Source organism: Hirundo rustica, chromosome 12 (genome assembly GCF_015227805.2).
Source record: "Hirundo rustica isolate bHirRus1 chromosome 12, bHirRus1.pri.v3, whole genome shotgun sequence".
NCBI classification, from domain to species: domain Eukaryota; kingdom Metazoa; phylum Chordata; class Aves; order Passeriformes; family Hirundinidae; genus Hirundo; species Hirundo rustica.
Genome location: NC_053461.1, coordinates 7356278 through 7380380, shown reverse-complemented (window position 1 = coordinate 7380380; position 24103 = coordinate 7356278). Strand labels below are relative to the sequence as shown.

The window sequence follows — 24103 nt, the reverse complement described above, 5'->3', positions numbered from 1 at the left end:
TTGAGTCCCCACTGAGCAATGTGGCACATTATAAAAGCGATAAGAAAACACCTGAGTAGTGAACCCCATGAAATAAAGTCTCTTTTAGGTCATGAGAGGCCAGCAGCAGCATAGAACCACCAACAAGGTCAATGCAAGTGTCTTAGGAGGCCCATATTTCAGGAGACCATGTCCCAAAATTCCTGTATTTTTCAATTTGTTTCATGAGTAAGGGGAAGAGTAACCCAGCCAAAGCCCTGCTGAGCAGCACTGAGCAGTGTAACTGATCACTTCACTTTGTTTTCAACCCAGACTTTTGCTTTGGGAATTTTAAGAGAAGCTGCCTGAACCAAAAAGATTTTTCCTTTTTATTCCACCTTTAAGTTGCAAGAAGCTGTACACTGGAAAACAGATATCCCGCCTGGGGCTTCCTGGCAAACACTGGGAGGTTGATACATCTTACCTCAGGCTGCCTTCTCCCCCCTTTGCAATCCACAGAAGGAAAGAGAATTCAAGGAAGAACAGTCAAAAGGTCTGTTACACTCCCGTAAACAGCAGATGATTGTCAAGGGTTGACATCAGCAGTTTTTGCAAGGGGATAAGAAGATCCATGTGCGATGCAGGGGCTGAAGACAGAAACAAGGAGGAGGACTCGAGAGGGCTCAGAAATTGCTGCTGGAGGTATTTGCAGAAGGCTCTGGGAATTTTCGACCAGTTCACATGGACAGAGATGGGGGAGGCACCAAAACAGCAGAATCCTGTTGGGGGACCGGGGGGAATCAGCTCCAGAAATGGGCAGAGCTGCAAAGCGTCACAAGGGCATTTCTGCCAGAAGTGACTGCTCTGAGGGCAGAGAGTGAGGAAAATACCAAAGCAAACCAGCCAAACAAACAAACAAACAAACAAACAAAACTAAAAACCCACAAACAAACAGCAAGAAAACAAAACAGCAAGAAAACAAAACAACAAAAACCCAACAAACGACCAGCTAGAGGAGGAGATTCTTGCATTTCTACAGCCACAATAAGAGAGATATTTGGGCAAGAGAAGACTTGCCATTTCCCATTCCCTTGCTGGATTTCTGAGAGTCCACGCTCTCTTTCCTAAAGGATGTCCTGTTTCCTCAAGCAGTGTGATGGTTTGAGTCCATTGCTTGCTCTCATGAAGGAGCTCTTTCTACTTACACACTGTCTAAAACAGGACAGGGCACTTCTTTACAAAACACACATAAAAATTGTTTAACTGTATACTGATACAAAGACAAACATTTCAATTTGAGTCCTGGGCTACCTCTAATCTACATTACAAAAAAAATTAAAATGAAGCCAGGATCTCACATGTTCATCAAATCCTCTGATATATCATAGAACCTCTACCCTGCATGGTATTACCCTCTGTAATCCACAAACCCTGGACACAGAATGGTTTTCTTTGAGGAACAAAGCATTTTTACCTTGCCCCAGCCACATCCCTGCGTGATCCTCGCTTTTAGGAAAGGCTACACCTGCACCGGGAGTTTTCTCTCAAGACGCATTTGCTAAAATCCAACCGCAGTTTTGCACTTTTTTGAAAGGGTAGAAAACTGATTCCGTGTGGCTCAATAATGAGAGCAGTAATTGCCACGGGGCTGACAATAATTTATGCAGAAGTTCTCAATTGCTTCTAATGGCCTGTCAGACGGTGAAAGGGAATGCAAAGCAGGTCATCAAAACAACTCCTGAGAACAACATCCTTGAAACCTCCGCTCATGCTGAGGAACATGAAAAGAAAGAACTGGAGTGGCTTCTGGAGAAGCAATAAAACTGTATTATCCAGGGATTCCTCCAGATCAGATTCCCTGACTGCACCAGAAAATGAAACAATGTTCTCCAAGACTCACCCAGATCTGAAATGAAGATGTGAACACTCACTTCCCTGAGGCTCCACCCTTACACAAGGCTCATGGGCAGTTCATGCACTTTAATGTTTGTTGGAAGTGTGGATTTTATCCTGAATTTCTCCTTCAAAAGCCTCAGGAGAAATATATTTTGCACTTCAACTATGCAGAAAGCATTTAAATGCTAATCTGTTACAGATTCAAAAGTTACGAGTAGGTTTCAAGAGTCAAGAAAAGGAAGAGTTTCAGTAATTTATTACATTAACCAGTAATGCCATTGGTAGGTAAAAGTTTAGGATATGTGAGACCAGATATAAATATATTAAATAAAGGCAGATAAATGCTTGATTCGATACTCAAGTGGTGTTTCTCTGAATTGTTTCCATATTATCCTTTAATCCTCCAAAGCAAGACTGTCACTTCTAGGGGATGACAACTTTACAAGTTACTCTGAGCAAGAAGTTGATGAGTTCGAAATTTTGGCAGTGATGACTGAACAAATCAGTCTGGAAAGAACAGTCCTGCTAACTCATTTCCAAAATGAAAATGCATTTCATTTGGAAAAACAGAAGAAAAAAATCAAATTTGAAAGAGGAGGCGAGACAAAGAATAGAGAACAACATGTGCCAGCTCTCCTTTCCAACACCTGGCTGTACTTTTGAAAGTAAATATGTTATTTTCACTGGGAAAAAAAAACAACAGGAAAGTTGCAAGCAAGTGTATATTTCAATTAAATTTTCATTCTGGGGAGAGTCAGGAAAGGAAAATACTGAAGACAAACCCATTAAAATCAGTTTCAAGTGTGATTACTCCCCACTTCACCAAGGCAAAATCAAACTTAATATGTCAATTTTCCAGTGTTTGGGTCTCTTTAAAAAGGTCAACTACCAATAAACTGAAGGTATCCTCAGCAGCAATTTATGATATTCTGATTTTAAAATTAAAATGAATTATTTATACAACTGCTCAAAGAAAGACTTAAAACAAAAAATGTGGAAGGCATTTACAATGTGTTCCAAAAATTGATTACAAGATATTCACTCATTTGATTTTCCTTTTTATGTAAACCGGGGCAAAACCATTCAGGAAAATAATTCTTAAAGCAGGGAAAACGGTGACTATTGAAGAAAATGCTGGGCTGTGGGAAAACACAAACACATTTTCCCAGGCTGTGCTGCTGAGCTTTCCAGACTCCCTCAGAATCTCAGCTGGCTCCTATCTTCCCATGGGAAAAGAAACATTTTAAATGAAGGACCAAAATAATAGGAACAACAATTTGAAAAAGAAAGAAACAAGCCACCACATCTCCCCTCTTCCTAAAACCTGGAGAAACCAAGCTTTCAAAATGTCTTTCCCTCTAAAATAAAATAAAAGAGGGCACTCTGCACATTAAGTCTAAGTTCAATCCCAATTTTGTAATGGTATAAAATGGTTTACACTGTCCCCAAGGTATCCCACCAGTTACAGGAGGAAATTCCAATAAATACCATTTTCTTCAGTTAAAAGAAAAGAGAAATTACTCCTTTATCTTTTCACGCCTAAATCGAGCATCTGATGAATCAATAGCCACGCATTCAAAATCCAGCAAGAAAGTAACAAAAAATTCCCGATTATTTATAAGGGAATTAAAGAATCCCAAGCATGACCCGAGGGCTGTGGACGGCTACGTGCTGATTGTGCTGCTGAATGGGAAGGGAAGGAGGAAGGCTGCAAGGAAAGCAGCCAGAGGAAGCTGCAGCAAATGTAAAAAGCATTTCAGGACTATATTTAGAGGAAGACATTCTTCCTACATTTGCCAAGCTGCTCACGTCATTTCACACAGCATGTTTGATCCAGCTTTAGAAGTCTAGGAGAGAGCAAGAGAGGGGGGGAGGAAAAAATCTGGATCAGCTGCCAGAAATGGAAATCTTGCATTTATGGAGAGGAACAAATATTTTAAGCATGTGAATTCAAGAGTGCTCTCCAAAGAGGGGAGGGGGGAAAAAGGGGAAAAAGGAGGGTGTAGGCAGGGTGGTAAAACCTCCTGCCGCCAGAATAGCTCTGCAGAATATGGAGAATATTTATCAGTGACAGGACTTTGCCCCAATACTCCCTTTGGAGGCCAGGCTCACGAGCTTGAGCTGCACCACCGAAAATATTAAAATGTGTGAATCTCGCAGAGTTCAAGCCTTCACCTGGTGTAAACTGGAGACTTGTCCATGTTCCTGCAATGGGATCCAGCAGTTACATAAGCAGTTACATATTTCTCATCCATAACATGCGATAAACCACCACAAAGATGAATCCAAGATACTCCAAATGCCAGCTCAAAGGTGAAAACTGTATCATAACCACTCCAGTTTCACCAGAATGTTATGATTCTCCTTTAACCCACGTCACAAGGTTCAGGATATGCATAAAGAAACGTCAAGATGAGAAGAAAAATATGTCAGGACCAGATGTAATGGGATCAGGAAAAAACCACGTGGAATTTTCCTGTTATTAACCTTCTGGAGGGTGGTGATGGAATTGATTTGAGATTTAGGACATGCTTTGCTCAAAATGGGATGACTTCTGCAAAAAGTTTTTACCTTCATTCCCTTCACCAGGCGGCTGATAAAACGAAAGCCCCAAAGATATGATGGCTGCAATTTCCAAGATTATAAGAGTCACGTCCTGCAACGCTTCCCAAACTAGCTGTATGAATGTTTTTGGCTTCTTTGGAGGTATAAAATTTTTTCCAAAAATAAGCTTTCTTTTTTCTAGGTCTGCAGCAGTGCCGGCTAATCCTGTAAAGAAAATAAAATTAAATAAAATCAGGTCAAATTGCCGTGACATAAGAAAGTACATTCCTATAATTTATTTCTCCAAGAAAAATTTCAAGCTGTAGCACCTGTGGCATATTAACAAACATAAATATTACACTTAAATTGTGCTTTCACAAGAGGATTTTTCCTGATATCCTGAATAGAATTCTCACGAGCTCCATTTAGTACTAACACCTGCCAGGCTTAATCATTAAAAAGCCTTTGAATTCAGAGGTTTATATTAGTAAGACCTATGCATATCCATGTATACAAGCAATGACTTCTGAAAATAGATCCTAAAGCACAAAGAAACTATTTTTGGGATGAAGCTGGAACAGCTGATGGAAGCTTTTGGTAATACCTGCAGCAGATCACACAAATCTTTGTTCTGAATGCAAAGGATCAATCGATAAAGCCTCTCTTCTGCTACTTCAAAGCAGCCTCTAGCTGCAAATGGACTTCAGCACCTCCCTGGAATGAGCTGCATCATGTTTTTGTCACGGGAAAAAGGCAAAGTGATGAGCTAAACATGCACAGAACGGCAAAAGGAAACAATATGGCTCCATGTATTTCACATGATGCTTCAATTTAAGAGCATTTCAGTTTAAGGACACAGGATAACGATGGGTGGTTGTGCTGAACAATCCACTGGGGTGCTTTCTTCCCTCCTTTTCAATTATATTAAAGGATACATGCCTGGTGCCTTTCCAGAAAAACAAAACAAAACAAAACAGACTTGCAAGCATCAGGGTAAAATAAGCCCAAATATCCCTCTGAGCAGCATAAAAAACTGCAGGAAATGTTCCATCTTTCTGCCAGACAATACCTGATATCATAGAACTGGTTAGATTGGAAAAGTCCTTTAGGATCATCAAGCCCAACTGTTCCCCCAGCACTCCCAATCCCACCACCAACCCCTGCCCTCAAGTGCCGCATCCCCAGATCCTTTAAATCCCTCCAGGGGTGGGGACTCCACCACTTCCCTGTTCCAACCCTGGCCAACCCTTCCCATGGAGAAACATTTCCTAATATTCAATTTACACCTCCCCTGGTGCACCTGGAGGCCGTTTCCTCTTGTCTTATTTAGAGAAGAGACCAACCCAGCTGGAACATTTACCATTTATTTACGGTCATTTATGATTATTTATGGCTATTTATGGCTATCCATCCTTACATGACACCAGGAAAACAGCGGAGCTGACCTTGGAGGAAGGGAAAGGTGCCTGTGAGGATTCCTGGGCTCGGGGGGTTCAGGGCAAATCCCTGCCTCCCCCAAAGCATATGAGATACTGTGGGAAATACTAAAGGTGAGAAGGCTTTTAGAAGCAGGCCACAGAAACAGAAAGAGCAGAAGAATTTAGAAGTGGCTGTAGCTGCAAAGCTTGAAAGCAGGAAAAGTTACAATAGTATAGTAAGTAAGGATATGAAATAGTAGTTTGAGTTTTAGGTTTGGTTAGGATATATTTTAGGATTGAAGAAAAATATGTTTAGTAAGATAGTAGAAGGTTTTAAGCTTGATAATGGAATATTGCGTATTGTTAATAGAAAGTGTACAAGCAAGCGTTGTTTGAAGCAGGTGTAGGTGCGCTTTTAGTGATTGGCTACAACAATTGTCTGTAAGCTTTAGCAATATGCTGGTGGCTGGAAAACTTTTAAAATGCCCTGTAACAAAGAGATCTGTGGCTGCAGCTGGCAGACGTGAGCTGTTGCCATCTTTCAATTGTCTCAAACCCTGTTATGAGGCTGATGCTGCAATAAAAGCTCAAGGAACATCCAGCAGTAGTCCCATTTGTGCCTAAACCTCCAACACAGGATACCTCAGGGGTGGGAAGCCCTGCAAAAATCCACTTCCAGCAGTGAGGGAATGCCAAGAGTCCCCACTCTGTGCCTGGGTCCCCCAGCAGCCCCGTTTGCCCTCAGTCCCACTCGGGATGAAAGCGATGCTCCCCTGGCTGGATCTGTCCTGCCCCACTGCCGGCAGGTCCTGACTCACCTTTCCCTTCAGGTATCTCCTTACAGCTGCTGGGCAGCTTCTGGCTCTTGGTTAACTCATCAAACTTTCATTTCCCCCTCAGCTGCTGAGAAATATGAGCCCCTCCCGCAGATCAGGGCCCGCTGGCACTATTATTACCTCACTTCGTTTAATTTGCAGGGCCTTGTGCTCTGTGACACTGGGACATGCAGGTTCCAGTCAGCAGGAAGAGTCTGTATCATCCTCCGGCATTCAAACTCCTCTGAGAGCTCCCAGGCAGCTCGCAAGGAAGAGGAAATCTTTTCCCCCGTGCCACAGGAATCACTGCCTTGTTGTGACCCCACAGAGGTCACAGGAGTTTGGGCAGCACAGGTGAGGGATTGGGCAGGCACTCACAGGGAAACCCAACCAGGGCACTCTGAGCAGCGCCAGAGGGCTGCCAAAAGGAAGGAATTGCACAAAAAGTCAGAGAATCATGGGATCATTAGGGCTGGAAAAGACCTCTAAGATCACTGAATCCAGCTTTCAACCCAATGCTGCCAAGTCCACCACACCCCCAGGCACCACATCTGCAGGTTTTTTAATGCTTCCAGGTGACTCCATGCGTCTCTGGAAAGCCTCTTCCAGTGCTTTACAACCCTTCCATGGAGAATTTTTTCATAATATTCAATCTAAACCTCTCCTGGAACACTTCGAGGCCACTTCCTCCTGTGGACTTTGTTCCCTGGGAGCAGACCCCAACACCCCCTGGCTGTCCCCTCCTGTCAGGAAGCTGTGCAGGGTCCGAAATCCCCCTGAGCCTCCTTCCCCAGCTCCTCCTCAGGGGACTTGTACAAAAGGCACCCACAATTTGCATCAGGCCCCCAGAACTCAACCTCACACATGAAGGGGAAATACCACGAGCACCATTGACGGGGATTTGGGGCAGAAATTTTTATCTGATGCAGCTTCGAGCAGCAACACAAAACTGTGAAAGGAAAAACTCTAAGAAGGAGGGAACACCCGAACAATGCCCGTTTTCCAACACAGAACAGTCATGCTCAGTGGTGGGCCAGCTCCAGCAGCTCAGCACACAGCTGGAGCTCTCCAGCACGGCAGGGACAGCACAGGGAAGAGCCACAGGGATTTTCAATAATCCAAATCGTATTTACCGGGATGTGCCGAATTCCTGAGTTCGGAATGATGCCATGCACCTCACCGCCAGGAGGGCACACAAAGGACAGCTCCCGCCCTGTGTTTATGATGTGTGTAAAATACACCTGAGGAGCCCCCTAAGGCAAGGAGAGACCCAAACTCCAAGAGCTGCTTTTTCTCTAAAATAAAATTTGTCCATTTAGACACCATAAGGCTGAAGAACAGACTGTCTAATGCATCCATGGTCATCCTTATTTTCCTGACTGTAATTCAGGAATTCAGACACCCGACATCAGTCATTCAGAATCTTCCATTTTTGTTAACATTATTTTCCTTGAAGTACCACAAACAAGGGTATGATTTTGCAGATGATTTCATTCTTTTCTCTCAGTCTTGGTGAAATTACTCACCCATTCAATCTCATCTAAAAACCAGAGTATATTCATCTTTAAAAATGAAATTTATTTCCTTGTAAATAATTTAGAAATCCTGGAAAATGACATCCAGTGTTCAGTTCAGACCAGAAGGTTTCCTTTCTTCCATGACCCAGCCATCTCTCAGAATCCTGTCCAGCAAAATTTTAGGGCTGTTTTTTTTTTTAACTCTCACTGAATGCCAAAAACAAACAAACTCTTAAAATGAGGGAGAGAATGAGAAAGAGAAAGGAAAGGAGACAGTGGAGAAACATGATGAAATCAGATTTTAAGAGTTCTGTAGAGATAAGGTTAGACAGGGAAATGCATGGAAATGACAAAGATGTGGGGCTGAGCCTCTGAGGCGAGGCAGGGCAAGAGGTTTGCTCTGCAAAACTCACATAAATCCTCAGAAGGCGTAAGAAGGTGCAAGAGGGGTCCTCCTTCACTTCTCCAAGTCAGGTGCTCTACTCAGGAACGTTATTTGAATTATTCCTGGGGGGCTCCGAGCAGGGCTGGGTTTGGCCAGGCCAGAGGTGGCTCGAGGTGCCCAGATGGCAGAGCCAGGGCAGCACAAGACATCTACCCCAACCAGCACCTGATCCGGGAGAGGCCTTTCTCGCTGCTCTACTTTGCCTATTGGGCTTTTATCATATTAAACAGTCTGACTTCATATCCTGAATATTATTGTTTTATTTCTCCCTCAAGTCCTGTGACAACGGGGAAAGAGCATTGCAGAGGAAGGCAATTTAAAACATCATTCCTGTGTGAGGATATAAAACATCCGTGGATGTGGAGAAGAACCAACAGAGACTAAAAAACATGAATGGAAATAGAAGCTCAGTAGGACTTCAGCAGCAGCTTCCCATCCTCTGTGTGGCAATAAAAGTCACAGACTGGCTGGGTTTAGGCTCATTTCTCCACACAAGCATGAATATTTTACTTAAGTGCTTTTCTAGGTCAAAGCTGTGCAGTACAACTTTGCTTGACCCGAGTGTTTAGAACAGATGTGCAGATTCGGGTTAAATTTACATACAAATATTGCACACAGGTTCAGGAAAATACTGGGAAAATTTGCTGATGCTTCCAGCAGTTGAGTAATTTCTTAAGGTCTCATTTTCAAAAGTTTTCATCAACATTTATGGGAGAATGAAAGTGATTGCATAGAAAACATTTTGTACCATGTTGTGCAGTATATTAAATTAAGTTATGATTAAATCTGGCATTGTTGCCTTTTTGGAGGGAGAAAAAGAACTCAAAACTGGAGAAATGCCTCTTAATGAATTTTCTCTGTTCCTTATCTACATCTGCCAGTTCCTGCACGCTGAATATAAAGCCATTTTTCAATTAATGCCTGGAAAATTGTATTTCTCTGACAGTCAACTCCACTGCAACCAAATGGAGCGTGAGAAACACGAGATGATTCTGATGTTGCAAAAATAGCAAAAGCACAGCACTACTAACACAACAATGAAAAAAAAAACAACCTTTCAAGAGAATGCTTGAAATTGGCTCAAATTAGGAGCTGAATAATGAAGAATTTATATTTGCATTAATTGAACAAATAAAGCAATCATTTCCTATTAAATTCTTTCTATGTTTTTTTTTTCTGATACAGCCAGAAAGGGAGATAAAAATTCTAAATAGCAAAACCTGTAAATGATGGTATTTTAAAAATCAGATGCGAGGTTTGTTCAGAAAGGAAACCACAGAAAGGAAAGATTTTCAGGGATGCTGTTGAAGTGAAGGGAGAGAGGAAAGGCAACTATTTTGACTATTTTGGTTAGAGGTCATTCAAAATTAGGTGACACACCTGAACTCTTCCTATGAGAGTCAGACCTGAGTTTTATCTCTGAAACCAAAATCCCCCTGGCTTCAAACTCTCTTCTCCCACAATGAGCACTCCCACCATCACAGAAATGAAAAAAATATAACACCCCAAAGAATTACTTGGACAGTTATCTCATTTTCTTTGCCTGTTTTCACCAATTCCATGTGTTCCCCATGGAACTCCCTGCCATTCCTGCTGCTCCGTAACAATTCACGAGCCCCTGCTCCAGGCCCCTGGGCTCATGGAGACCTTGCAGGCTTTCACATCTTCCCAATGAACATGAATTAGAAATATCAGCCCAGCTGCTGCTGGGGCAACAAATAAAATTCAAGTCCCGCATGATATTTTTAGTGGGATTTGACTCACTGCCTTTGGAAGCAGAGTTTTGCTCTGCTTTTCCCTCTCCAACAGACAAGAATTTAGCTCGGCTATTTTTTTCCCTCCCATTTCCTCAGCAACAATCTCAGCAGCATCATCTCTGTAACAGTGACTGGAAGAGCTGGAAATGGCACATTTTCAATTCAAATGAAGAGCTTGGGACCAACAGGTTCTGTTCCTGAGGTCTGCCTTAGGAAACTGCCCCTTCCTAACTGGGGAAGGCAAGGGGATGCTCCCAATGAACTGTGATCTCTGTTGTGGTTTGGATCACGTGCTAAGGAAGTTCTAGTTTGTCCCTGAGGAATAATGATGTCATCACTGTGATGCAATCCAGCATTATTAGCTCAAGAATGCTTCGTGACCCTTGTTTATCTAAGGAAAACAAACACCTGGAGTACCACAAAAACACAGGCTGCATTAAACTGACACAAGAGGATTGGTTTCCAAGTAAAACACACCCCAAAGATGGGAAACACAAAGTGGAAATATTCACCAGGGGAACTCTCTGTGACTTCCCAGTTTTACCCAGGTTTTCCAGGCAGTACATTGAAATTCTGTTCAGGTCATATTAAAATGAAGTCGATTGAGAGAATGCTGTCCATCAATAAGAGGGAGTTTAATGAGAGCATCTTCCAATTCCAGCAATGTGAATTGGAATTTCACTACTGAATGAACCTCAACAAATAATAATTTCCTTCTAATCTCAGGACTACAAAGCTGTCTCTAAGTGTAATGAATCTCATTACCCTTTTTCATTAATATCACTTGAATACTTTTTGTACGTGAAGGTTAAGAAATAAATCCAAAAATTAAAAGCCTTTGGCATTGCAGTCATCTAAGCATGTATCCTGTAAGCTTTATGCTGCTGCTGGGACTACTCCCGTGAGGAGAACCTTGCAGGACTCAGACCCTCCTGGATTCAAACACTTTACAGCCAGATCCAGACGGCCAACACAAACAGAGGGCACAGAATCAGGAAATTGATTACATCCCTCTCCACTTCCTCATTTATCCTCTGCCCTCTTCACATCTGGCAGCAACAAGTGGCCCGGCCACCCGCCCTGTCCTGCCCTCTGAGCCCTGCCAGCCCTCAGCATCCCAAATCTAACGACCTGACTACAAAACCCCCCTAGAAACCTTTACTCTGACAGGGTAAAACCAAAGCCATCACTTAAGTCACTCAAAGTATGCAAAAACCTCACTAATTTCGTGACCTTTCAAAAAATCAAGGAGCTGAAGAGCTTAACAACTGTTCTTACAGACTGATTGTCTAATGCAAATGTTAGGAGAGAGTACAGAACAACTTGCACTTCTGCCACAAATTCCCACCTCTAAATCTGTAGAAATTCTAGAAAACTTTATCTCAACTTGATGAGGCAGGGAAAGGCTGAGGGGTACCAGACCCAGACAGGCTGGGGCAGTTCAGGGGAGTGAATCCACAGCATCTGAGACTGCTGGTTTACATTCACACCAGACAGGGTTTGTTACTGTCCAGAAGCACTGAATGCTCCAAAACATCTCCAATTCCCTTCCCCATCCAGCCATTTGGGGTTTTATCTCTTCCATCATCTTTTAATCCCTTTTTCAAGTAGAATTGCCCTGAAATGAAGCCGTTGAGCAGGAACAAACAGTTTACGTAAGATGAGCAATAGCAGCAGCGCCAGAAATGGTTCTTGATAGTGGCTGAAAACAGCACCCAAAAAAGCCACTCATGTGAAAGACGAGCCACGATTTCATAGTAATCTAATGACTGGACTTATGTGCAGCACGTGAACATGAGCAAGACTGGGGCAACAGATGAGACATCAAATGTTAAAGGCAAGACAAGCACTGGAGCAGATGACTAATGGTTTTCTGACCTAAACAGGGAACAAGAAGATTTCTGCAAAGGCTGATAAAGCATTTGGTGAGAGCTCGAGGTCCAGGATAAAGAAAGAGGAATCATGTGGTTGGGTTTTTTTTGTTGTTGCTGTTGTTTTTTTGTTGGTTTTTTTTAACAAATGTTCTGCTGCCAGTGGGAGTGTGGCTGCTGAGAGGGAAGAGAATTATCCCATCAGAAATCATTCCTTCAGCTCTTACTCCATCTGATAATCATGAAACCACCCACATATGTCTCACCTTGTTAGCCCAGGCTCCTGGAAACATTTTTCTTTTGCCCGATTGTGATATCAAGTACAATAAAGCCATTAGATTCAGGGCAAGGGTTGGAATAAATACAAATAATCTAGAATAAATACTAACAATCTAGAATAAAGAATAATAATCTAGAATAAAGAATAATAACCAAGAATAAATATGCATCATCCCAGCCATCACCAAGTAGATAATAAAATGCCAATAAAAATTCCTTTCTATATTAGATATGTAAATGCCGGAGCAGTAACAGCATGGATCTTCACCCTTACTAAGAGACAATTAACCAAAGGTTATGGAAGGGTTTGGCAGCCAAGCCAAATAATCCCAAGCCAGTGAGGGGCCCCACAGACACTGGATACTCCAGGCTTGTTCAGCATCACAGACCCTCAGCTTCTGAACAGTGTTGGGGCTTTTAGGAAGGGATCAAGAGAAAATGAGGGAAGGTAAGGTTTTTCTTTCCTCCATTCCCGTTTTCTAGGTACTCAGAGCCTTGACAATGATACTTCAAACATGTTTTTTGGGTCATTAAAACTAAGCCAGCATTTCCCTCCCACAGAAGGTAATGTTAGGATTAAAAGTGGACCAACAGATGCCCTCGGCACATTTTGCATTACCCACAAAGCCCTGATTTCCTACTGAAACACAAATATGCAGTGTGGGACAAGTTCAATGATGTTGACTGAGAGTATGAAGGAAATAGCATCAAAAATGTGGAGCTACAGTGCTGAATTACAATAATTGAGTTGTTCCAGATAATGTGAAATCTTTTTCTTACTCTTAATATTTAAATGAAATCAACATCCCTGGGTCCCTCTTAAGAGACAGTCAAGACACATCAAGTGGTTGTTCTGTAGGTCAGGCGTGGAAAGCACTAACACATAAATCCAGTCATGGCAAGGAGCAGCCAAGGAAGTTCAACAGAGGAGACCCAAGGTGATTGTCAAGAGAACAATCACGGAGTGAATGGCATGATAATATCAGAGAGGAAAGCCTTCCTTAATTAGCACATCCTCATAACCTCTTGTCACCATTCTCACTGGACACTACCAAAAAACATAAAACTCCCTTTCACAAAAATTGCCAGTGGCAATTTCAGGGAAAAAAAAGACCCTAAAATCCATCTGTGAGTGCCTGTTCCCACATCACAAGTGAGACACGTTGCTGACAGAGGCAGCCTGTGCCTGTCTGCGTGGATCCAGCACAGCCTGGGGAGTGCCAGGGTCCCAGTGGAAGCATTTCCATCAGCCACGCTCCACAGGGAGCTCTGGGAGTGTGGCACCAATGCCTGTGGGGAGGCACGGCCAGCTGGGTGCCCCCTCAGTGCCAGGGCTCCTCTAATCCCTGGAGAGGTTCAGCCAACAGGTGCCAGCACCATCAACCCACCCACAGCACCCCCGGGCAGGGGGGAATGAGAGCGGGAATGCCCCAAGGGCTGTGCAGGGATCCCTACAGGAGAGAGAGGAATAGAGATGCTTTGGGCAGGCTGACCTGAAACAAAGACTGGACAGAGCCAGAGAATAAAGCAGATATTGATTGAAAGGCCTGTAGGGTACACCTTGGGCAGGACAAGAGCCTGGCCAGGGCTACACCCAGGGTGGACCCAAAATGGTCACAAAATGCCCAAACGGTCACAAGATCCCACACTTTTGTAACTTTTGGTCCATTTGCATTTTGGGGTTTAATTGTCCAATTCCAGCTCCAGGTTGTGAGGTCCCATCCTTCTTGTTCCTCTCTCCCTCCAGCCACCCTTGTTTGTGCTTTTGGGCCTGAAAGTTGTACCAGTTGTCCTTGGTGTGCAGCAGGAAAAGGATTTGGTTTGTGTCCCTGCTGTGTGCAGAGAGCTGAGTGACACTGAATGTGAGCTCAGAGCTGCACCCCTGGGCAGCATAGAACCTGAAATACAGGAAAGATAAAACTGAAGGCATCAATAGGATGGAGCCATGTGTCCCCTGTGTGACCGGGACACTGAGCCTGGGGCCTCCAGCTGCTGGGTGACCCCACACAAACCCACAGTCACACTGTGAGATCACACAGTGCTGCACTGGCAGCTCTTCACAGGTGGCACAACCCAGCACCTCTGGTTTTTCTCCTGTCTTGCCACAGCTTTTGGAGTGACTTCGTGTCGCTCAGAGTTTTGCGAGTCCAGCACTGTGTTCAAAGGCTATTGGTGCCACTGGAATGTCCCAAGATCTGTGGCCAGGTGGCCAATTCAACACAGCTGAGGGGCACCATGGAGAGCCTCAGCTGCCCTCTCACACCAGAAGGAGCTTCCACGGCAATGTGGCCTAAATTGCTAAAGACTTCTCATGATTTTGTACACCCACTCAGGGTGACACTCTTGGCAGTCAGAAAACAACAAATAAAGGAATAAAAGACATGAACTTGGGAAAGTATGGCCTGAGTGAGCGAGACATTCTGCAGGACACATCAAACAGACTTTTAAATCCAGGACGAGGCTCTTTTGCAATATTCTGAAAGTATCTGTTTCAGGGGGGGAAAAGAATCTCTCCCCTTCCATGAAGAATCTTTCCTATTATTATTTGTCACTGCAATCCCCACAGTTTCTGTGGCATCAGCAGTTCCAAGGGTCTGGAGTTCATATTTATTTGATGAAGCCCATTGAAAAGGTTAAAAGTAGCACAGCATAACAACAGATGCTCTGGCAAAAACAACAGCATGGAAAAATGGGGGCTTCTGATGATGCCAGGCATGTTTAGGTTAAGTGGTTAATTCCTCACAGGGTGCTTTAATCTTTGACATAAAAACACAAAACAGAAGAATAAATTTATATTCCAATGGGGCACATCTTTGTGAGGTCTGTAAGAGAGCTGAGATGAAGAATCAAAATCCACTTTGCCACTGCTTTCACAACTCGCTTAGAAAAAACACAACAAATAAACCGAACTGCATTTTCCTGAGGTGTTACCTCCAAGTGCTGCTACTTGCCAGCTCTTAATGTCTCTGTCAGTGTCAGCCAGAGTTCCTGTGAGCGATGTCACTGTGTCACCTGCACAGCGCTGGCCTCTCAGAGGCTGAGCATCCCCTGCTGTGCATCCAGGGGAGGGGGAGGCCAAAAAACACTGAGAACACTGAAGAAAACAGAGCCATGATCATGATGATCTGCAAGCGGTGCTCAGCACTACTCTTGCTCCTGCAGTGTCAGTGATTTCCCTCTGACCACAGCGCCCAGCCGGGGAGGGGCTTCTGGAGCATCCAAAGGATGAAATCCCACAGCCCAGGAGCATCACAGCAGTGAGATGAGACCTCTGGCAGCCCCCAGAGCACTCCCACTGCTCCCTCTTTGACTCATCATTTCCCACTCGTTCTCTCCACGTGTGGATCAGCTCCAGTTTCCATCCTGTGGGATGAGGAGGGGCCTGGCCCCAGCAGCACTTGGGGGATGCTCAGCTGAGAGTGGGCTCAGCAGACTCAGACTCAAGGATCCACCTGTTCCCAGGTGAATAAATCTGGATTTATTCTGGAATATCTATTCCATAGTCACCACTATGAATTAACTCCTCCTGTGGAGTTTTTACCCTGCATTCAGAGGCCTCTTCCCAGGATGAAGCAAAGCAACAAAGGAATGGGCTGGGAGTCAAATGAAATGAGTGGCACAATATAAACAGAGGGAATTGCTGTGTGAGGAAAAGGTTTCAAGCCATGAATGGATTAAATGAATTCTCACTGGAGACCTTTTCACTAAAAACCTAGGCTTCCCGGTGTGCAATGAAGATTAATTAATAACTGTTGGGGTTAATTGAGGGGCATTAAGACAATGCAATATTTGTTTACTCAGTGAAGCTGCCAAAGGATGGTTGTTAATGAGAACTTGGTGCTTCTACTACAATACAAAATACTACTTTTTTTTCTGCTGATGTGCCTAACACAAACTTGTAAATATTTGTATGCCCTTCAGATCACTGTCTCCCTTTCCTGCACACTTAAATACAGACTCAGAGGAAGAGGAGAAGTGGCAGAGGCTGTACAATTCCATCCAAAGATGCCAACACGAGTTCTGCTGCAGTGAGCAGCCCAAAACTGAACACAGACGTACACTCAAAGCTGGGAGCCACTGGGCACTGATAATTCAGCAAGGCAAACGAGCTCCCTCTCGCCCCATTTTCCAGACTAAACGGAGAAAAGATGTAAGCAGAGCCTCAGGACTTTCATGTCTGGTGGTAATGAGTTCATTCAATCCACAAAAGGTGTCCAGATGTCCCAGAGCAGGGGATTCACCACGAGCAGCAGTGTTTTGGTAGGGATGATGGCCCCACAAGAACCAATAGAATGTTATTATTCCAAGAGCCCTCAGCCTTCTTTAAAGCTAATAAAAATACCAGGAAAAGGGGCAATGTTTTCTTGGCTTCTGCTTTATTTTTGAGTGATGAGAAAACACAAGCTGTGACCAAAGCAATCCCAAGATGTACTGAGGGATATAGCATTATTTTATTCCTCTCCCCCCATCCAGCAGAGCTCCACCAGGGGCACAACACCCACAGATATCTCCCAATTTATCACAAAAAAACAAAACAAAACACAAACAAAAAACAAAACAAAACAAAACCACACAAAAAACAACACCACAACACCCTAAAGGAATAGTTTCTCTCTCCCAGGAAGCACAAATTGTCAATCACCTTGATTAGCCCTCCACACAATTAAGAGAATCTGAGTGCACTAACCACTGCTGAAGTTCTCCAGGTTGTTTTCCAGGGCAAATCAAAGATTAAATTTAATTATAAAGTCAGCCAAGGGCTCCACGGATTTTTTTTTTTTTTTTTTTGGCCACCAAACGGGGCCCACTTCAAGTCCTCCCAGTTCACAATCATGACAAAAGCAAAAGTAGGAAACACGTATGGCATACAAAAAATGGAGTTCCAGCAATCCAAAAAGCTCCTGAGAATCACTCAGCTACAATGGAATTCCATTTGAGGTAACAACAGTGGGAAAGTGTCTCTGTTCAACTCTCTCCATTTTTTTGGTCACAATATCTGTGTGTTTGTGCTCTTTACATTAAGAATGACTTTTTCCTCCATTTTAATTTTCTGCTCTGTGGTTTGAGAAGTTGAACATTTTTTGCGTCCTTTGGCCAGTGGTGGCACACTGAGGGTTTGAGGATGCAGTTCTGATCAAAGTCCTGGCAGAAGTGTGCTCACATTGCAAGTGTTTATGTATTTGTGACAGACACATCAGAAAAAATCAAAATATTCTATTTTATCATAGTAGAAGCATCAAATTCCTCTTAAGAAATATCCTTGGACAACTTAATCAAATAAACAAATATTGCATTGTCTTAATGCCTGCCAAACAACCCCAACAGTTATTAATTAATTAATCTTCATTGCACACCGGGAAGCCTAGGTTTTTAGTGAAAAGGTCTCCAGTGAGAATTCATTTAATCCATTCATGGCTTGAAACCTTTTCCTCACACAGCAATTCCCTCTGTTTATATTGTGCCACTCATTTCATTTGACTCCCAGCCCATTCCTTTGTTGCTTTGCTTCATCCTGGGAAGAGGCCTCTGAATGCAGGGTAAAAACTCCACAGGAGGAGTTAATCCATAGTGGTGACTATGGAATAGATATTCCAGAATAAATCCAGATTTATTCACCTGGGAACAGGTGAATCCTTGAGTCTGAGTCTGCTGAGCCCACTCTCAGCTGAGCATCCCCCAAGTGCTGCTGGGGCCAGGCCCCTCCTCATCCCACAGGATGGAAACTGGAGCTGATCCACACGTGGTGCCACAATAACTTATGTTTGAACACAGTGTAATTTATTGTCTTCAGATAACACAATAGTTTATGTTGTTAAATGAGAAGAAAAAAAAAAAATTCTTGCACGTAAAAAGAAACAAAAAGACCAAGAAGCAAAAAGCCATTTAGAAAAGAAGGCAACTAAACCCAACATTCTCATTATACCAAAAGAGAGCAGAATTTTAAGCACTTAAGTACTTTTATCATGTAGCACAGAGGCATAGATTTAGATAACAACCACTTAAGGAATTAATTACATTCTTTACACCAAAAGAGATGGAAAAATGAAGTTATCCCAGTTATGCTCACCCTAAGGAAAGGAACACTTAAAACATTTTCTGAACTTAACATGGAGTTGTCCACTTGTCTCATTAGCAACTTAATTGGAAATTTTATTTTGATTTTCAGTGGGAGAGTAGCTTTTGTTCTGCTCTGGTCCTTGACTTGTCAGGTTAGGTTTTTTGTGTGGTTTCTGCCTCTCACAAAATGTTTTGGGGAAAGTCAGTCCAAATTCCCAGTCCAAAATCTTATGCAAATTACTACGAGCCAGCTGCTGTCCAAATATTATGAAACAGAAGTCTCCCCAAGTCCTCTTCAATGGCTGCTGAACACAGCAGGATCAGACACTTTCTATTTTTATTGAAGCTCAGGTTTCCAAGTTGGTCAAATAGAAGGCATTGGAATAAGTCTTTCTGAAATAGGGAAAAAAAAAAAGAAAAAAAAAAAAATCATGCCTAAGAAAAAATTCTTGGGGAAACTGGCAATCTTCCTAAAACCCAAAATGTTCCAGAAACACAGCCTATGATTCAAAGGCACTTTGTCATCTGTACAGTTTTGCTTATAGCTGCATTGCAGCACTCTCTTCAGGACTGCTCCCTGCTCTTGGAGGATAAAATGACCCAAGTGCCTCCTCTGTTCCATCATTATTCATTAATGAATTGCCAGGGCCCTGAGGATTGTCATTGCAGGAGAGAAGGAAGCTTCATTAACACGTCCCTTCAGCACCACACACACCAACACCAAACACGAGGCAGGAAAATCAGACACCATTTCTGTGGATGCTTTAGCAGAGTTTAGAGCCTGCTATCAGTTTAAATAGCCCTGATAAAGCTGTTCTGTTACGAAATCATCCTGAAGAACGCAGGAAGTGCAGAGACCTTGAACCCAAGGGGCTGAGGATGAAGTCATTGCTTTCAGCCAGACATCTTGGACATGCATCTGTTTTCTCCAGGTTATGTAAATGATGAGCAGAGAGGAGCTGAATGCTGAAATACCCAGGGTGCTCAACAGCAGACTTTGTGTGTGTGTGTTGCCTAATTCCAATATCCCTTCTGTTAAACAACTTTATTTTCCTGCCTCCCCATGCACCTTCATTGTCTACTGCTCTTCCCAAAGACCACCTGAAGTGATCTTCTCTCCCTTCTTTTCCCATGTTCCTTGACTTCCCCTTCATTTTATCTCAAAGAAACTAATACCAGACAGCTCTTCCTCCTTCCCTCTGAGCTCCCACTGCTCACCCTCTCCTTCTTCATCCCTGGGCTCTGTCCTCTGAGGCCACCGCTCTGATTTAACCTCACAGACCTCTTTGGGAAGGTTTTTGTGCTCATTTGCCCCTTTTAATCAAGAAGCAGGAGCACAAAGTAAGCAAAATTTTGGGAGTTCAGCATGGAGCAATATCCATATCCTGTCAGGAGACCCTTCAAAGGCAACGAGTACCACACACTCTGCAGGCTCATTTCTTCAATGAAGAAAAGCCAAGGAAACAAAATATTCCTCACATTGCTAGACTCTGAGAAGCTTAACAAATATCCTCTATTCATTTAATGATTACGAAAACCAGCAGACAACAGAAAAATTCAGAAGTAATTACGTGAGCTTATTAATAGCAAGTGCCAATAAGTTTCCATTTCTGCGCCCCTCATTAGAAAAATGAACAATTTCTGGTATTGTGGAAACTGGCTTGCAGAACATAAAAATACTCTAAAGGCATTAATCTTTTAGCTTCCTGAGCTTTGTTTGTACCACGGCCTTTATTTGCAATTAAGCTCAGTGCATATGAAGTTCACTGCCTGATCCAGCCCAGGGTGGGTAATTCAAGCTCCTTTTCACTGACCTACCAAACTCTGACCTGTTGGACCTGGCTGCTAGAAGTGAGAAGGGATTACAATTTCATTCAGATTGTGATATCTGAGCAATTCATTCAACAAGGGGACCAATTATGTCTGATCCCCTCACCTTTCCCCCTGCTTCTGGACCGGACTGATTTGCCAGGAGAAGGTAATCCTGAGTCAGGGTGAATTTGATCACAGTGACCTGAAATGAGAAGTGCTGGATCTTGAAAATGATCTCACATTCGTCCAGGTTGTTCAGCTGTTATAGTCTGATGCTATGAAAACAGAGGTTCTTTGCCGGGAGATAAATATCCACCACACACTTACTCATTTACATGAACACAAGACCATCATGTGCCCTGAAAAAAACAGGGAATGCTTCACAGTGCTTCTCTGGTGCTCTGCTGTGTCAAAGCATTGAACCTACAAAACATGACATCCTATGCCACTGGTTGAAGGCAACAGGTGATCCATTAACTGGTGAAAAACCATCAGACCAGTCCACCTAATGCACCGTTCTCTCACGACCAAAAAAATTAATTAAAACAATATTCTATAGCCAAATACAGCCACTAATGCAGTCTGCATCTAACCAGAACCAACACAGAGCAAATTCCTCCATAAATGATGCTTGGAAAGTTGGACTCCTCGATTTTCTCACCAAAGAGAGGGTTTTGCTCTCCCTGTTGCAGCACTGAGTGATGATGCCTCTGACTTGCCCATGCACAGAGCTCACCAAACCTCCTCAATCCCATCATGGGGGTAAGGATGACAGAGCCACAGGACCCTGGGGTGTAGCCCCAGCCCCCTGAGTCCTGTCTGTGCCCCACAGGCTGGGACTCAGAGCTGGCAGCCAGCTCCACCCATCCAGCAAATCCAGCTGCACACCTGCTGCCAGCAGGGATTTGCAGCTACAGAGAGGATGCAGATGCCTCCAGGACTAGATTACTTTATCAACACCTAATTTAGAGCTCAATCCCAGCCCCGAGGGCAGCAGCAGTTTTGCTGGAGGCAAAGCAGAGTGTTCAGAGCCCAGGGATGCTGCCCAGTGCCTGCTCTGGCTCCAGAGGTGACCCTTTCCCAGCAGAGCTGCCCTCCCTCCCCAAAACAGCCACACTTCTCAGGACTCACACATCACAGAAAGCAGATGCAATTGCTCAGTCATAAATCCTAGTGAAAATCTCCTTAGACATTAAAAAGAAACAATGCCAGACTGAGGCAGTCATTAACCCCCATGTCAGCTCCCACCTTGGAAATTCCTTGTAATATCCCTTTAAAACATCTCTCCGGGCTCTGGCACTCTGCTTTGGCTTGGCCACACGCTGTCCCCCTGCCCCTGAATGCAGACTGCAGCTGCTGTGCTTTATGTAACCCTGCTTGCTGCAACGTCACAGGACCCAAATGCAACATTTCCACACGGAACTGCACTGAAAGGTCTGGCTTTTGTCGATTTTGAGGAAGCAGCTCCCCTCCCGAGGCCTCAGCTCCTTCGAGTTGTGTTCCTGGTGGCTGGAAAGAGCTGAACTAGTCCTGAATCCTGGCTTTATCAGGCTGCTGCCTCCAACACCCTTGGCTTGCCCTTGAAAAGGCTTTCTGCAGCCATGACTCACTGCTACAGCACAAAACCCAGTCCAGCGCCAGGGAGTTCATCAAGGAGGGACATTTCCATGAGAGAGGGACAACAGGGACCTTCCTGGGGCAGGAGGAGGGGACACCCAGCACCCAGAACAGTGCTCTTGCTGTTCAAAACAAGAAATGAGGCATCCACTATTCAATTTTCCTGGCTCCAGAGGCGCTTGCTGGATTTGCAGCGTCATTCAGCTGCAGGAGATAAAATGGTACAGCCAAGCTTTGGCCTTGCAAGAAACCACTTAAAGGGGGAAAAGTGCCCAGCAGGAAGGATTTGAATCATATAAGTATTGGGAGAAAATAAGAAATGGCAAGTGGGCAGGTAATGAAGCTGTTTGCAGCCAGCTTTAATTTTTCAAAGCCCACGTCACTGGATGTTTGCCCTTCAGAACAAAACTCCTTTCATACTACATATATTTCTGGAAACTTCGAGGTATAATTTTCCTAATGGCATAAAACAGAGACCCAAGTGATCTGGTGCTGCAACAACCCATGAGGATTTTTGTTAATAGTAGAATTCTGTCTGGAAATTGCCTTTGAATAGATGAAACAAGCTGTCCAAGAGCTGCAATTCCAGGAAGAATAACGCAGGATGCTTTCTGGAACATATTTATTTACCTGAAAACCACGTGTGATCATTAGGCTGCTTGTTTCCCAATAAATCTGAATAATCTGTGATCTGTGGGATATCATCTGAGCTTCCCATGTTCTCCCCCTCTCCTGTGCCCACACAGTGCTTGCAAATTGTGATGAGGCATCACTGCGCTCTCTGGCACGGTGGGGATTTGAATTCCAATTGAAGACCAGCAAAACACAAACATATGGAAAAATAAAGCCATTTACGTCTCGATTTGGCATATCCCATGCTGTATACAACTAATTATGGATCTCTGAGCTCATTAATTTTCCCTGGAATTCCCACGCAGTGGTGGCACTGAAGCCAAGTGTGAAATACCCCATGGCCAGTCCCAAGCCAGGCAGGCAACATTCCAGATGTATTTCCCAACACAGTCTCACAAACAGCTGTGCTGACACTGGGAACTGGAGAGGGTGACAGCAGCCCCAACTCTGAGCCTCCAAAGCGCTAAAAATCCACTTAACGCCACCAGTGCTTCCCCAAAGAGTGCATGAGCACAAACACCCACCTCAGGAAGGAGCAAGGCTGTGAAAATTCCCTAAATCCAAAGGATTCCTGCGCAGCAGTGCAATGGCAAGCAGAGGTTCCCATGTTAGTGGGTTGCACAAAAGCCAGCGATGGTCAAAAGGTTGTGTTTATCCTCGTAGCAAGGATTGTTTATCCTCACAGCAAATGCAGCCATGCACTCCGGGCTCTTACAGCTCCAACGTCTGCATAACATAATGCTCAAGCCATTAACAGCAGAATCCTTCTTGACCCTTGCATGCCCAGGTATTGCCAGTGTTTGGCTTTTCATAAACCTCAGGAAATTTTATTCCTGGAGAAAAGAGAAGGAGCTAATCCAACATGGATTACGTGTAGTTTGTGCAGTAAATGTCACGCCATAGATCAGAAGAGTTTGTTCTTGCTCAGCTCACACGTATCTGCCACATAATTGTGCCTTTATGCAAACAGAGGTTGAGAGAATGTACACAAATAACATCCACCAATGTAGGAACCATGTCAGGAACACCACAGGGATGACGCAAGGCAAGGGGCAAACTGGGAATGTGAACACTGGCAAGAAACATCAAACACAAAGCTCTGGTGCAGGCTCAAAAGGTAAAACCCATCTCCAGGGAATGGTAGCTGCTCTGTGTGGCTCACCCTGGTTTAAATCAGCTTTTCCCAAGTCCAGAGATACCATGGCTTCCTGTCAGCACAGGAATTTCATGGAGAAATCCAAAGCAGACTATTCGAATTAACAGGCACGCACGAGGAGGGCACAGAAGTGGGGCTTTGAAAACTCTCATTTCTAACATGCAACACAAAATTAAGGATAAGTAAAGGCACTGTTTCCACGGCCGTACTGGATCCAGTTTGTCACTTCTGTTGTGGATGGGAAGGATTTCAGAAAATTAAATGTATTCTAACTTCCAGGCACTTCTAAAATTACACACAGTTGAAAGATCACATTAAAGTTCCTTTA

At 43.8% G+C, this 24103-nt stretch overlaps 1 protein-coding gene across 9 annotated transcripts in view; it reads right to left on the bottom strand.

Annotated features, from left to right (window-relative positions):
- Positions 1–24103, bottom strand: part of ATP2B2 (ATPase plasma membrane Ca2+ transporting 2) — a 393065-nt gene that overhangs the window by 99857 nt on the left and 269105 nt on the right. For all 9 annotated transcript variants that reach the window (XM_040076442.2, XM_058422233.1, XM_058422234.1 and 6 more), the window contains one exon: positions 4426–4623. In XM_040076442.2, the coding sequence (XP_039932376.1) occupies positions 4426–4623 (198 nt within the window). The remainder of the gene's footprint in view (positions 1–4425; positions 4624–24103) is intronic.